The sequence below is a fragment of the Cariama cristata genome, unplaced genomic scaffold, assembly GCF_000690535.1.
Source record: "Cariama cristata isolate BGI_N322 unplaced genomic scaffold, ASM69053v1 scaffold21283, whole genome shotgun sequence".
Classification (NCBI taxonomy): domain Eukaryota; kingdom Metazoa; phylum Chordata; class Aves; order Cariamiformes; family Cariamidae; genus Cariama; species Cariama cristata.
The window spans coordinates 42,040-56,490 of NW_009610415.1; the positions used below are offsets into that span (position 1 = coordinate 42,040).

Consider the following 14,451-nt stretch of genomic DNA (forward strand, 5'->3'; position numbering starts at 1 on the left):
AAGAACTCTGAAAATTCCGGCTTCTGGGTATCTCTATTGAAGAGTACTATCAAGGGAAAATGCATTCTTCTTTTTACGGTACACATTCTTTGTTACTGCTTTTTTCCATTATTGCTAATCACTTCCAACTAAGTCTAGTTCTTTCACTGGCAATGCAACTATTACTGTAGGACAGGGACACAAGTGAAAGTCTGTAAAACATAGAGCCCATTGACATGAAGCCCTACCACAATACTAAGCTAGACCTGGATGAGCCCCTATGTCTGTATTCACAGCGTAATTCTTTGTTACAGAAACCAGCACAACTCCCAGAAGCCACGCACACTGCATCCCAATTAACCCTGTTTCTTAGGCAATTAGACGTGTTGTCGTGCTGTGCAGATGCTGCTGTAAAGTTTCTGCTTCTGGAACTAGCCTGCATCCTCCGCATGGTTACAACTTGCCTTCTACAAACATACCCTTAAACTCAATCTCCGTACGTATGTACATAACATTCCTTAACCTTTGAAGCCACGTCTGTGTCAATACGAAGAAAAGAACACCAGCCCTTGCTCTCTGGCATGAGGCCAGCAGACAGAGGCCACGTCTATGCCGTTGCGCTCTGCCACCCTCCAGGCCCGGCTGAATGTCTCTGAGCTGTGCATCAGGAACGGTCCTGCTGCCCACGCTAACCCCTGAACCATGCTCCGAACGATTCCTGTGGATGTGCTATGTGGTTCAAACAAAAAACTTGTTGGAGAACCTTCTTAATTAGTAGAGGCAATTGAGTTCCCACGCCCAGGCACTGTTTAGTTAAAAAATATAGATACATTTAATTTCAAATGCAGAAATGGACATTTCACAATCTTTCTATTTAGTTAAAATTGCTATTATATGGTCATGCAGTTTTGATCCCCACCTTCACAATAACACAGTATCAGTATTGTGACCCATCATATCCCAAATTGATGTCCAAGTTTGTATGGATATTTTTACCAGTACAGAACTGAACTCAGGTCTTCTGAGACTTATGTTCATGCGCTAATCAGTACACCAGTTTTTGCAATAAAACTGCATACCAAAAAGTAAACACAGCAAAATAACACTTTTCCATTCTACCAGTATATGCCTATTTTAGCAATCATCTTGATTACCAGCAAAAGCAGCTCTTTCTTTAAATAAACTCTATACAGGTAAAAAAGTATAGAAGTTAATTGACTTTTATGACTGTAAAAATCCTGTGGATTAAAAAAAAGAAAAAAAAAAGACTATAATAGTTTAAAGGTGAATTAATATCAATTTATCAATCATATTTAACACTTTCCTGAATTAGGAATTTTATCCTGGTGCAACTAGGACTCTTTGCTGTACTCGCACAGATCCACGGTACGGCTGCATGTTTAGTAGCCTGCATTTAACATTATCCACCTTTATTTTAACTCAGTACTATAGCATTAGAAATTGGCCATGTGAAGCTTAAACAGTACACATACTTTTACCACGACATTTCATTAACGAAAACACAAAACTAGTGGAAATTTGCATGTGGACACATTACTGGACTTTTTTCCATGTTATAGGACAAGATTCATATTGTTTGCCTACCTAACTTAGGTTCTTGTGATCTTATAGTACCACGGCTAAAATAACAGGACTGTTCAGAATTAGAGAAGCCATTAAAAGTAAAAATTCCACATTCATTTTCAACTTCATTTCACTCAATCAGTTTACTCCTACAGGAAAGCTAACACAGAAACAAAAAGATAGAGGTGGGTAAATTTGAAGACTGAAAATGATATATTTGAAGAAGAATGATGTAATTCCTGGAATGACATGCAGTACTTTCAAAATGTTTCATCCTTAAGCTTTTGCACTGTAAGCCACAGGAAAGCATAGGTGGTATTGGTGATTTGCCCTTGGTTTAACTCTTTTTATCACAAATGCTTGAAAATAGAATTGTTTGGATTACAAAATTTCCAACTTTTCCCAAAAATGATTTTTTTCTGGTTTGGTTTTGTTCAGGTAAGAAAATAAAACACCATCAAAACCATTAATATTGGTCAAGTACACTTTTTTGCTATTTAAATTGCAAATATTTCACAAAGCTACTTAGAGGGTTTAGTTGCCTCAAAAGAGGAAAGTTTTATTCTTGTTCCTTAATACTAGTCAAAATAAAATAATGACAATGGCTGGAAAAAGAGCTTTGAAACAGAGTTCTGAAATTTATGTTCTTTATTAGGAAGATGGGTTCGATACTGTTCAGCTAGATCAGATGATAATGGATACAAGACAGCTTGGACTCGCCCTCACAAGACTGGAAGTTGTTCTGTTGTGCTTCCAGTGTTCAAAAGCACTAAGTACAGCAAGAATGCCTATGTTATACTGTACAATTTCTTAACTCTCAGTGATCATAAGCTGTTAAATATTATCAGTTCTTTCAATTTAAAAAAATATTTTATGTGTGCCTTGAGTAGCGTTTAGGTGTTGTTTTGGTGATCCACATTACTGTTTCAAGTCTGTCTGACTTTGAATTTACTGACATGGATAGAGATGCAACCTAATTCCCATTGAATGAGGGTTATCTATTTCCAATATCTGGATTTGCAAGAGTGACATTATGCTTCTTTTGCCTTTCACTACTCCTAGGATACAAAGAAGTTTCATTGTACACCTTACTTTCAGCCCTGGCAAGAGGGCACAGTAGCATTATTATGCTTGTTCAATACCTTTGGATCAAAAGATTGTCTATAGATCTGAACTCTTCCCTAGTTTCATGCTTCTGACTTTTGGACAGTTTTCCATTGACAAGAAAATACAAATCTGGTTTATAGATTATCTCTGATACACAGAACTTATCCATATTTTTTTTATTATTATTAAATAGTAACAGGATAAACCAAATAATCCTAGGATCAGTTTCTGGAATTTAATCTGTTCACCATAATTGAAGGCATCAAGGACTACATTAGAAGTTCATATGCCCTCTTACACCTTTTTCTGACCATAAAAAAATCTTAATTTCTGCTCTTCAATACAACAAACTACGAACAGAAGCAATAAAGAATACCCACCTCCAAAACACAGGATGCCCTTTTAAAGAAGTCACTTCCATAATCATCTGGCTAAGAGCTTAGACTTTATCACATCCTAAGTGAGAGCTTCTCTACCACTGCCATTTTAAAAAGTCATTGCTATGTTTTCTAAAGAGTCTACGCAAAGACAGAACGAATGCTCTGCAACCACTTCACCATGAAGAGCACTGTTTGCTATGTTCACACAGTGCCTCTGAGATAGGGTTGCTTTGGGGAGAAAAGCAAAGCCTTGCCTGAAGTTCTGAATGAAGGACAGAAATGCAGCAGATGCCCTGGTACTCTCTTTTGCCGGAATGGGGAGGATACTAGGCATCTATAGGCACAAAATTTCGAAAAAAAAAAAAAAAAAGGCCTTCTACAGCAAAAATGCAGACAACCTGCATTGGCTTCATGGGCTATCAGCCATGTGGGAATCTCATTTGGGAGTTGTGAGAACTCCAGAATATCGGAAAGTACTATTTCTTTAATCATAACACTGAAGGCTTATTTTATTTCTAGATCAAAGTGATAAACTGTTTTATTTAAGAACAAACAGTGAAATACTGCACAGCTAAAAATACTGTAAAAGTAAAAAGCAGTAAAATAAACAGTGAAATGACATTTTAGAATTTGTTCAAAAGAAAAAGCAAAAAAGTTTTTTCCACTGCAACTTAATGAAAATCATTGTTTTTGCAGACAAATATACACTGGCTAAGTTGAAATAGAACACTGAAACTATTTGCTCAAATTCTTCCAATTTTAATATTGGAATATTCTAGAAGAAAAATCTGAAGCATATTGCAAAATTCTCACATTTATTGAAGTTTTTGCACATTCATGAATAGAATTCTTTTCAAAAATTCTTTCTATCCTATGGATTTCTCAAGTCTTGCCCTAGGTTTAATTTTTAACAAGCATTGACAACAGCTGTCCCTTTTTTTAGTACAGTTGAGATTATTAAAATAAAACAAAATAAAATATAACTGCTTAAAATTGAAACTTTGGTTTAATGGGTAAACCTGCCAAGCTAGCTTCTGAAAAGTCAGTAATAGAAATTTAGAGAAAAAATTTTTTCATGAAGATATGCTGCCCTAAAGCTACCCAGAAGCAATTCTAACTGAATTCTCTTTGAAACACGATAGGGAGAATTGAAAAACTTAATTCTCCATGCAGACCAGAAATATGGAATGTTCAAGGAATATATTACAGTCCCAAAGTATCAATTTGCCTGTGTGATACAGTGTTCTCATTCTTGTACCAGTAATATCTGTTTACCCAACTCAGTGATGAATAAAATACAGAATAGTCACTGAATGCATAATTTAAGCATGTGCTCTGTGCAACAAAATTCTTACATCATATATGAAGTCTTATCAAATGATTGTGCAAGAGAATACTATCCCTCAAGCTAAAAAGTAAACAAAATTATGCCTGCAATGCCATTTAACATAAGGTGTAGATTTTTATACACACAGACACGAGCGTGTTGTTGCTAAGAAGGGCTGCAGTAAGCAATACTTAGAAAAGAATTTGAATCGGCCTACTGTCCTGGTTTCAGCTGGGATAGAGTTAATTTTCTTCCTAGTAGCTGGTACAGTGCAGAACTAAGGCAGTAGTTTCCCTGATTGCCTTTCACCCTGGGGACTCAGTTGTAAATCACGGTGAGAGTGGACTGAGATTGCTTTCTCTCAATGACAGCTGTCAAGGGTTACATGGGAAATGAATTCTGGCACTCTCAATTTAGTCTGTTGAGAAAAGCGGGAGAATGCTTCAAGTCTGCCCTGATGACTTTGGAACCTCACACTGAGTAGATTCAAACCCTTGAGGACAAAGAAGTGAAAAGACCATGTCAGAGTCCTTTAGGCAGTTTTCTGTAAAAAAGTTGAATGATCATCAAAAAGTACATCATTCACAGTATTTCATTTCTTGTTCTCACTCTCTCTTTTTTTTTTTTTTCTCCCCTTGACAGAAACAACATTAAGCTTCTTTTTTAAACTTTCATATCTGATCAACAGTGGTTTTAAACTTTTTTATTTGAAAAGTATTGCATTAATGTTGGTATCTAGAACATGTATAGGGACTGGCACTCAGAGTGAATCAGAGTAGAGCATTCACTCTGACTTTATGACAAATTCTAAGAAATGCTGTCTATAAAAAAAGAAGACACACTCTGAAAGCACGATCGCAAAATTGCGAGTCTACAGAACTTTAATAAAGTTCAGTGCAAAGTCAACAATACACAACAATGATAACTTCTCAGTGAAACAAAACAAAAAAAAACCCCAAACTTGCTCAATTTACAACTTTACACTTTGCAAAAGTCTCAAATACATAGGAGACTGATTTTTTTTGTTATTTTTTCAATGGGGACCAGTTGGAGAGTGATTTTTATCACAGAAATTCTGGCCATCTAAACCATAAAACTAAAATATTAATTTAGGAAGCAGAGTGTTTTGTGTTTTTACATACATTATTAAAGTCTATCCAAAATCTAAGGTCCTGACATGTTTCTGATGAACCTAGACCAAGGAAATTTTCACTGTAATTCATGCAGTATAAATGTTGTTGGTAATAGTGCAAATTAACACTAATAATTTGCTAAATAATATCACGGTATAAACAAGACCTTAACTAAGGTTAATAGATTGAATGAAGTATACAGTTTGCATTTGTTTGCTTGCGAGATGAAAAGCTGACACATTGCTTTTAGTTGCATTCCAAAATACATGCAGTCTTTCTTATGGAAAATTTTTCTATTGGAAAATTTCTGCCAGAGTGCTCTGATAACTAACTAGCTAACTTTATACTAAAGTAAAAAAGGAGTAACAAGTATGTTAAAAGAAATTCCATGAACTTGCAGTTATTTTTTTAAGCATTGAACTGAGTTGGTCCAACTTCATAAAACACTTTTTTTTGGAACACCCGATTAACTAATTTAAAAAGCATGTATTTGTCTCTTGCATACATATGAAATCTCTTCTTCCGATTCATCCCCAGCATGAACCCAGGCATTACACTAGCAGATAGATCAGAAAGATAAAGGACTTAGGTGCCGTTGCTCTCTATATGTGTTGTCTGTATGCAAATTCATTTGTGGGCATCTATGTACGAGTAGTGTCAACACAGTAACTTTTGTCAGTACAAACTCTAGGGTTATGTCTTAAAGTCTTTTTCTTTAGATTTTTTTCTTAATCAGAGCATTGTTTTTCACATGGGAGACGAACGCTATTCATTTCCCCAAAATGATTTTTCTACTAACTTTTGAGATGTCTTTGCCTGATCTCCAGGCAGGTGCCAACTCCAGAGAGGCGCAGGAATAATTTTAAGTCCTGTTTCATCTCTGCCACTTCCAGGTAAAGATCTCAGACGCTGCATGGCATCTCCCATGGCACCTCACTCACCTCTTTATTTAGGACACTGAGTCAAACTCTAAGTATCCTTCTGAAGGATATCAACATGTTATCAACATGAACAGATTAGGTATAGCTAACATTCAAAGTATGCAAAAGTCTCAACAAAAGCCTCTGATTTTGCAAAAACAAAACTGAACAAAACACAGCATTTTCGCAGCTTCTATGAATCCTTGATACCACCATAGATGGAAAATTGCTTAAATCCAGAGTTGCTTTATCTCTGAATGAGAAGCATTGGTCACCAGTTTCAATCTCTCCCACTCTTCTATCAGCTGTCATCAGAAAGGTTATTTTTCTTGTTAGTGAAGGAGTGAAACGTTTTACCACTGGTTCAAATGATACACCCACTAAAGAAAACATGACAAAATTGACAGTTCCTTGTAGACAGCAGATTCTTGATAACACAAAAAGTCTAACTGAGCTTTTCAAGAATCTACCAGTAATGAGATAAAGAACGAAAAACCTTTCAAATTTGAAATTCGGTACAAATTCAGCATAGAGGAACAGAGACTTGAATTCTTTATTACTAACAAATAGCCTGGACTTACTGATACTGATTGAAGAATGCGAGCTAGCTCAATCCTCTGCAACTTTGCCAAACAGATCTTACCAGTAAAACATTTCTGGTTTTAAGAAACATGGTTTTAATAGGGAAAAAAAGACCTTAAATCTCATTTATAAGAAGATACAATGGATTCTCAAGGGAACAGTAGCAAATGATATACGCTTTTCCTGACATAGGTTATGAATCTGACGCTGCCTTACGAACTGGCAGCAAGTGATAGGACAGTTTCTCCAATGCCAAAGCAAGAAATCAGAGCAAGAAAATCTCCTTCTTGCACATACTTGCATTCTAGAAAACGTGGTTAAGTGTGGTGTTTAATACAGCCGTTCTTACTTTAAGCATAATATATGGAAAAATGACCTGCAGTGCAATCAGGAGTGCAGAGCCCTGATGAGATCATCTGATTCAGTTCTCATTTTGGTGGTTAAGAGTTATTATGAAAAGTAGAAAGTGCAGAGATTAGCCTTCTGTCCTTCCAAAGACAAAATGGAAAGCAGTTCTAAACTGCTAAGGGGAAAAAAATCCACACTGACCATATTTGTTTTAGGATTTGGTATTTTCATAGCTAGTTCTGGGGTAGCACATTCAGGCTGCACCAAGTCCTACTCAGGCAGGTTTGCCAAACAGAACACAGATTTGGCTACCAGAATTTTTCCAATGCCATTTGATTCCAGCTTAAAGGCCAGTAAACTGACTACTTAACATGCTTTTTTTTTTAAATAAAGGCAAAGATAGAGTACACATGGAGATGAAAATGTCTTATCTCACAAATTATGATTTCAAAATCATACTTTAGTGATCTCAACATTCCCCAAAAGACTGTTACAGATCTTAAAAAAAGAGAGAGAGGATTAAATATAATTTTTTGAAACAGATATTATTGTTTCAATAATTCAAAAAAGTTGAGTTTTTTTATCTCACAAAGTATCCCAACATCACAACAAACCATTTTTTTTACTTGTGAAAGGAACAGTGGCGAACATGAGCTTTTCCAAGACATAGGTGTTTTAATGATTATGTTACCCCAGAAGACAGATCCAAAATCCAGTATTAAAAAATGTGTTCATTTTAAGGGATTAAGGATTTTACTCGCTGTGCCAAAACAGTTTGCCAGAACAGACTAAATCATTATTAAATTATCAGAATAACAGAATTCTGGAGTAGCTGGGAAATACCATTGTGAAGCTGTTCAGTGCTTTCAGTGCATTTAGGATATACAAACTTATTTAAATACTTTGTTTCATACACGTTTTTATCATACGGCTCTAGAGTAGCACATACGATCTTTTGTGTGCATTACTTTTTTGTCAGGCAAAAAAAAACTCATATAATTTCTTTGGTAAATTTCCTGCCACTGACATTACTTAACCTACCACCGAGACAAGAGATAGAGGCAATGTTTCATTGCAAAACAGTGCCTGAGAACTGCCCAGCTTCATTTTCTGAAATTATCAAGGTTTCCCATGCATACACAATAGTTCGGTTGCAAAATAAAATAGAATAAAATAAAATAATCTTCTGCAATAGCTTCAAGCAATAATCTATATTTTGTAGTAACTGCATGTAGAGTCTCAGTGAAGTGAAGCCAAGTTCATTACCGACTCAAGTGAACTCAACCAAGGTTTGAAAGAAAGGTCATACGTAAAATCTCGGTTGAATTAAATGGTACAGGTTTGCCAGGAACATCCCTTCCCAGCAGTATATTTAAGGAGCTGGAAGATTTACTTTCTTTGTACACAAATTCATAATTCATCACTAACAATGAACTTTAATACAAATGTTTTTCACCCATTAGATAAAAGGCAATTTTAGAAGGCAAAGCATATGCCAGAAGAAGTGCTATTATTTGCTTTAGGTAAGTTCTGATCAATTCCTTAAGAGTAAATTTGATATAAGTCATTCAGATGGTAGAATTTTGATTTTTTTTTTTTTAAATTGTGGCTGTAAAGTTATAATTTCAGCATGATTTCATCATTGAAATGCACTTTATTATTTCTTAAATCTAACCAATAAGGACTTTTTGCTTTTCTTTCATGTAAATAATGTAATTCAGGATTTATTTTTTTAAGCCTTTTTGGGAAAAAGAATCTCTAGTCATTTTGAACTATGCAGATTCATCCTTTAATCCAAACTATATATAAATATAAACTATATATAAATAAAAAGCATAATTATCATAAAAATATGTTACAGCAATTTTCAGAGCATATGGTCCAAAAATATAGTATTTACTGAAGTAAAAATCTTAAATAGTGTATCAAATTCTGCTCTCGATGAAATTATGTAAATGTAATTACGCTATGAGGTTACAGGGAGGCATCTTACAGTAGAGAAGACTCCTGTGCCCTCATACACACAGAGAATTAAACCAGGTAGATGCATGCATAGAAGTGGAGGTTTGAACCAGACTTCTCTGTACTTCTCTTTTCATTCTTCTGAAGGAATACCAAAAGTTTTTGTTTCAGAGTGAATTCTTAAACGCATTGTGAGCAGCAGCATATGAGCACGTTCTTTTCTAGAAAATTCCAATTACTCATTCGTTTTAAGACAGAATATGTACACAGGAATATATGAAATAATATATTTTCCTTTTGCTTCGGCTAGGGTTCTTAACAGTGCCAAGCACAAGCTCTGATGCTTGCAGGCTAGAAACAGTAGGGTTTCAGGACGTTAGGATTTAGATAATCTTTTACAGTGTTTAGTTGATACATGCAATAAATTTTTACTCATTGCAGTTACTTTCCTTTTGTTCTGTATTCATCTAATTTGGGGAAAATAGTTGTATCCTTTTTACTTACATGTGTCTTTAGGTCGTTTTTGAGTGCTGGAGAGCCATGCAGAGATGGTTAAGAAGTTACCTTAGTCACCCATCTAGTTATCCTAGATCAGATGAATACCTACAGTTTTTAATTATATTTTAAATAAAATTCTTGCTGATACACAAGACAGAAAAGTATCAAGCTCCTCCTTTTAACTTGAGATTATTCTCCCAAATCATACACTAATAAACATTCCAGTGTAGAAAAACAATTAGTTATCTATTCCCTGTACTTACCACTATTGCAAGCCGTAATTACAGAAATATTTGTCACATTGATTTCAATAATGTTTAAATCTTTATTGATTACAGTTCCTAAACAACTCTCTGCTTTGTAATACAGACCTACAGTGAGGCAACAGACAAGCAGTAGGTGACAAGATTAGGTGGATCCTCACAGTTCATAATGGAAGAGATACAAGACAGTCACTGAAAAATACCCATTGCGATAGAGAAAGAAATACTTTCTATACTTTCTTTTCATAGAGAAAGAAATACTTATAGAGAAAGAAAGGGAAGAATGAAGTGAAGAAGCACTGAGTGAAAGGCAAAAGTCCAACTTTACAACACCTGCACGAGAATAGACAAAATTGTAGATATTCAAGTGAGAGAACTCTGGGCCACTCTATTCTTGTAGGAGTTTGCCATTCTTAAGCGAAGGGATTTTGGCATATTTGCATCTATAATACTGACTACTTTCAGAAAACCAACCTCCCTAAACAAGATTTCAGACCATAAATTGGCCTGGATCAAACTCAAATTCATGTGATGAACTAAAAAAAGAAAATGAAAGTAGACAGGAGACACAACTGAAGTCATGTTGGAGTAATTGTAAAGCTTCTAATTCTTATGTTCTTATTTTTAAAATCTTCTCAGTCCTTGCATTATTTTTCATAAATTCCCCCCTTTTTTTTTTCCACTTTCACTTGTTTTCCTTCTAATAAATGTACTTGAGTTCAATGTAAACAGCTGAGTAACTCAGCTTGTAAACGGGGCTGAACTTCAGTAAAACCATGCAATCTCTGCCTCTGACAGTCAAATAGAGCAGATCCAGACTGCATCTACAGGGTATGTGAAAAAGTGTGTATTTTCAACAAATAAAACCTTACCCAAATGCCTCACAGATGAGATAGTTTGTTCACTGAAGTCTAGCAAAACAAAACAGTATAAAAGGGGAAAAAAGCACGTGAGCCTAAATAGGAGTAGTATACTAATTCCTGTTTCTCTGTTCCAATAGTTACATTGCTGTGCTAGTTAACTCACTTAGGCAAACTCTGAGGGTACCGACTGAGGCAATTGCCATCTCTCTACTGTTTTAGATCTAATTCCACACACACTGAGCTGAAACTGCATCAGCTGTCTCTGAAACAGTATGATGAACTAATCACCAAAGTTAATTATTATTATTCTTAGGAACAACCATTGTAATACAATACGATTCTTAATAAACCAACAGGTGGAGATAATAAAGCTACAAACAGCTGAAGTTAACTTCTTACTACATGACTTTTAGCCCAATGTTAGTATCCTTAGCACAACTTCGCTGACTGCGATTTCCTTTAGCACATTAAAGACATGTTACAAAGGATGAAAAGCGTAGCACTTACAGTGATTTAACATTTAAGTGGTCTTTTTTGCCGTGAAAGAAAATACTCAAGAAAAGCTTACTGGCCATTTCATTTCTGGAGAAATTATTTTATCTGCTTTAGTGTTAACCCCCTTTTCAACAAGCTGTCTAACTTGGGCCTGTCTAATCAGGGAGGACAACAGAATTCCAGACTTGTATTCTGAATAGTAGAAGATGAGATGACTTAAAAAATCATGTTGTTTAAATTTGTAAAGTAATCTTTAGCTTCTTAATAGTCAGCATTCAGGCATGAGATATAATCCATGCAAAAGAACTGCAAGGTTCATCAGCCTAAGGAAAAACCTAAGTGGCTTGTGTGATATTCCTTTCAGGGGATGCCTGATTTAGCAAAGATTTGCCAAATCATGTCACAGAAGGAAAATCTTGCCAGCCTTGCCAATTCCAATTTAACCCTCAAAAATCTATCTATCTTAGTTATAATATATATATTTTTTCTATATATATGCATACATGCATAGATAGATCAATTGATCAATCAATCAACTGATTGATCTTAGTGTTCTATTTCTTTGCACGTTCCATATCAGGCAAAATCATCAAGTTCTCTCCAGAGACCAAGCATTTTTTATTTGTTTATGGTTTACACATTTGGAAATTAGTACTGCTCTTAAAAGTTATAAATGGACCCAGACAATTCCAGCTCTGAAAAGGGAATATGACCAGGAACAACATTTTTAAATTAGATCCATTAAAATACATTTCCTTCTGGAGCCTTCACAAAAAGAGCACTAAAGGATATACAGTATCTCAAAAACTTTTCTCCCGGCTTTTGAGATCTTTCAGTATATCTTACATGACTCACTTCACGTCCTGCCTTTCACCTCTCTGACAATTTGCATTTATTTTATAGCCAGAAGATATTCAATCTGCCTCAGCGATTCAGAAGAACACATTTCGCAATATCATTATTATCAGCATCTTATTGGATTCAGCATTGAGAAAGCATGTACTACACCAATATAAGCTATTTTGCGGCACACAAAAACAAACAATAGACCATTGAACAGATTTCAGTGGTCTGATAAAGATATTGGTGGAACAGACCAAAGATTTGATATTAGCTCTGTATTCTCCAACAATAGCCAAAGATTGAGGAAAATAAATAAAAATAGTGGCCATAAATGGAAAGGGTAACAATAATGTAACTTCAGAGACTTTTTTGCCTTTTAATCTTAATTACATTATTGGCATCTGGAAAATAAATGTTAAAGACAGAATGAAATCTGAGAACTTTGCATTGTTTTTTAAAATGGTTTCTTTTTGTCCTTCTCTAATACGTACATTTGATACACAGGTTTCTTCATAACACAAACCCTTGCTTCATTCTCATCTCTCACACCTCTCCATCTTACCCAGAGCGTACTAGTAATCAAGTTCAGATATGTCTTTGCAAAAAAACCAATCAGAACTAAATCTTACTTTATCATTTTTTTTCTGGGGAAAGAAAGTCAGGTTTCACACATACAAAAGTTATGAACATTATGAAATACAGAAGAATTAATAGTGTTTGGATGCATTAATATTCATTTGCATAACTATGTTTTAATAGGAGTAATGGACCATTTATGGAAACTCTACTCTAGTGCACCTAATTCAGGCTAGATGATAGCCAACTATGATTTATTAATGTACTATAACTTCTGTGGTAAAAGTAGTAAAAGTACACTTTATATATCTATAAACTGAATGCTAGGGATTGCAGTCTGAGAACTTTAAGGTAAAATACTGAAAAGCCTAGGTTTCCCCAATGCTCAGCCCTAACTCCATTTTCCAATATAGAAATGCAAAAACTCAAATAAGGGTGGTAATAAGTTTCTAAAGGTCAGGTTTCCAAATTATAACTCAGTATTTTGAAGGCAAAGTAAAGGATCACGCCTGAAATAAGTCATTAGAGAGCGGAGAATGTATGAGAGTTTCTTACCTCGGCAGTTGGGTAAAGGGCTACTCCACTGCCCATTGCTTCGGCACTGTGCTCGAGAAGCACCCTGAAGTAAGTACCCAGTGTTGCAAGTAAAATTTACAACATCATTTAAATTGAACTCACTGCCATTAGTCATTCCATGAGCTGGATTCCCAGGATGTCCACATGTGATTGCTGTTAAAAGAAAAACAGGCAGGTTAGCATCTGACTGAATGGTACCGTTCCATGGAATCACGTGCAGGTTGGAGCTCTTTCGATTTTTTTTTTACTTTCTGAATTTGTCTTTTAGATTTATACCAGAAATTTAAGAAAAAATAGGATATACTTATTCAGAATTCTTAACTGCCAGGAGAAAAATCTGCATTTTCCAACAGAACTTTTAGAATCTAATTTTTACCTTATGTTGAAAGTTGTAACATAAATAATCTTTTATATATATATATGCATTTTGACACCCATCTGACACGTATTAGAGCTTTAAAAATGTAGTCAGTTCACTATGTTTCCTACTAATGCAAATAAAGTATTTTTTCCCTGCAAGCTTCAAAATGTAGCAGGGCCAAAGAAATTGAATTTGATGTACTGCTTCAGAGCATTCTGGAGTTCTGAAGCATTCTTGTTCCAAAGTTCTTGAGTTACTTTGCTGAAGTAATGATCCTTTTAATCAGACTGTCCTATGGCAATAGAGGAATCATTGTTGGGAGTAAATCTTTCCCATTATGTGTATTAAGTGTGTTGATCATGCTTAAGTCAGACTTATAAAATACAATTCGTATGGTCAAGCTCTAGCTTTCCACATGACAAGACATTAAAATAACATAGAAAAAATATAGAAATGCATAGATACTGATAATACAAAACCAGAATGTGTGTGTGTATATATATACACACAGACAACTTTTCAACACTGTGCTATTGATGTTTATCATACTCAAATAAATATCCTAGATACGGGTTTATTTTTTGCTTTATTTATCTGTGGGTTGGGTTTTTTTAATTGAAAAGAATCACAGAATCACAGAATGGATTAGGTTGG

The 14,451-nt window shown here is 34.9% G+C and overlaps 1 protein-coding gene across 1 annotated transcript in view; it reads right to left on the bottom strand.

Moving 5' to 3' along the window:
• The window catches only part of LOC104159866 (CUB and sushi domain-containing protein 1-like), a gene marked incomplete at both ends in the record, with an annotated part of 52,660 nt that extends 39,071 nt beyond the window's left edge, over nt 1-13,589 (bottom strand). Inside the window, one exon of the mRNA XM_009697883.1 lies at nt 13,416-13,589. Coding sequence (XP_009696185.1) covers nt 13,416-13,589 — 174 coding nt within the window. The remainder of the gene's footprint in view (nt 1-13,415) is intronic.
• Nucleotides 13,590-14,451: the final 862 nt, after the last annotated feature.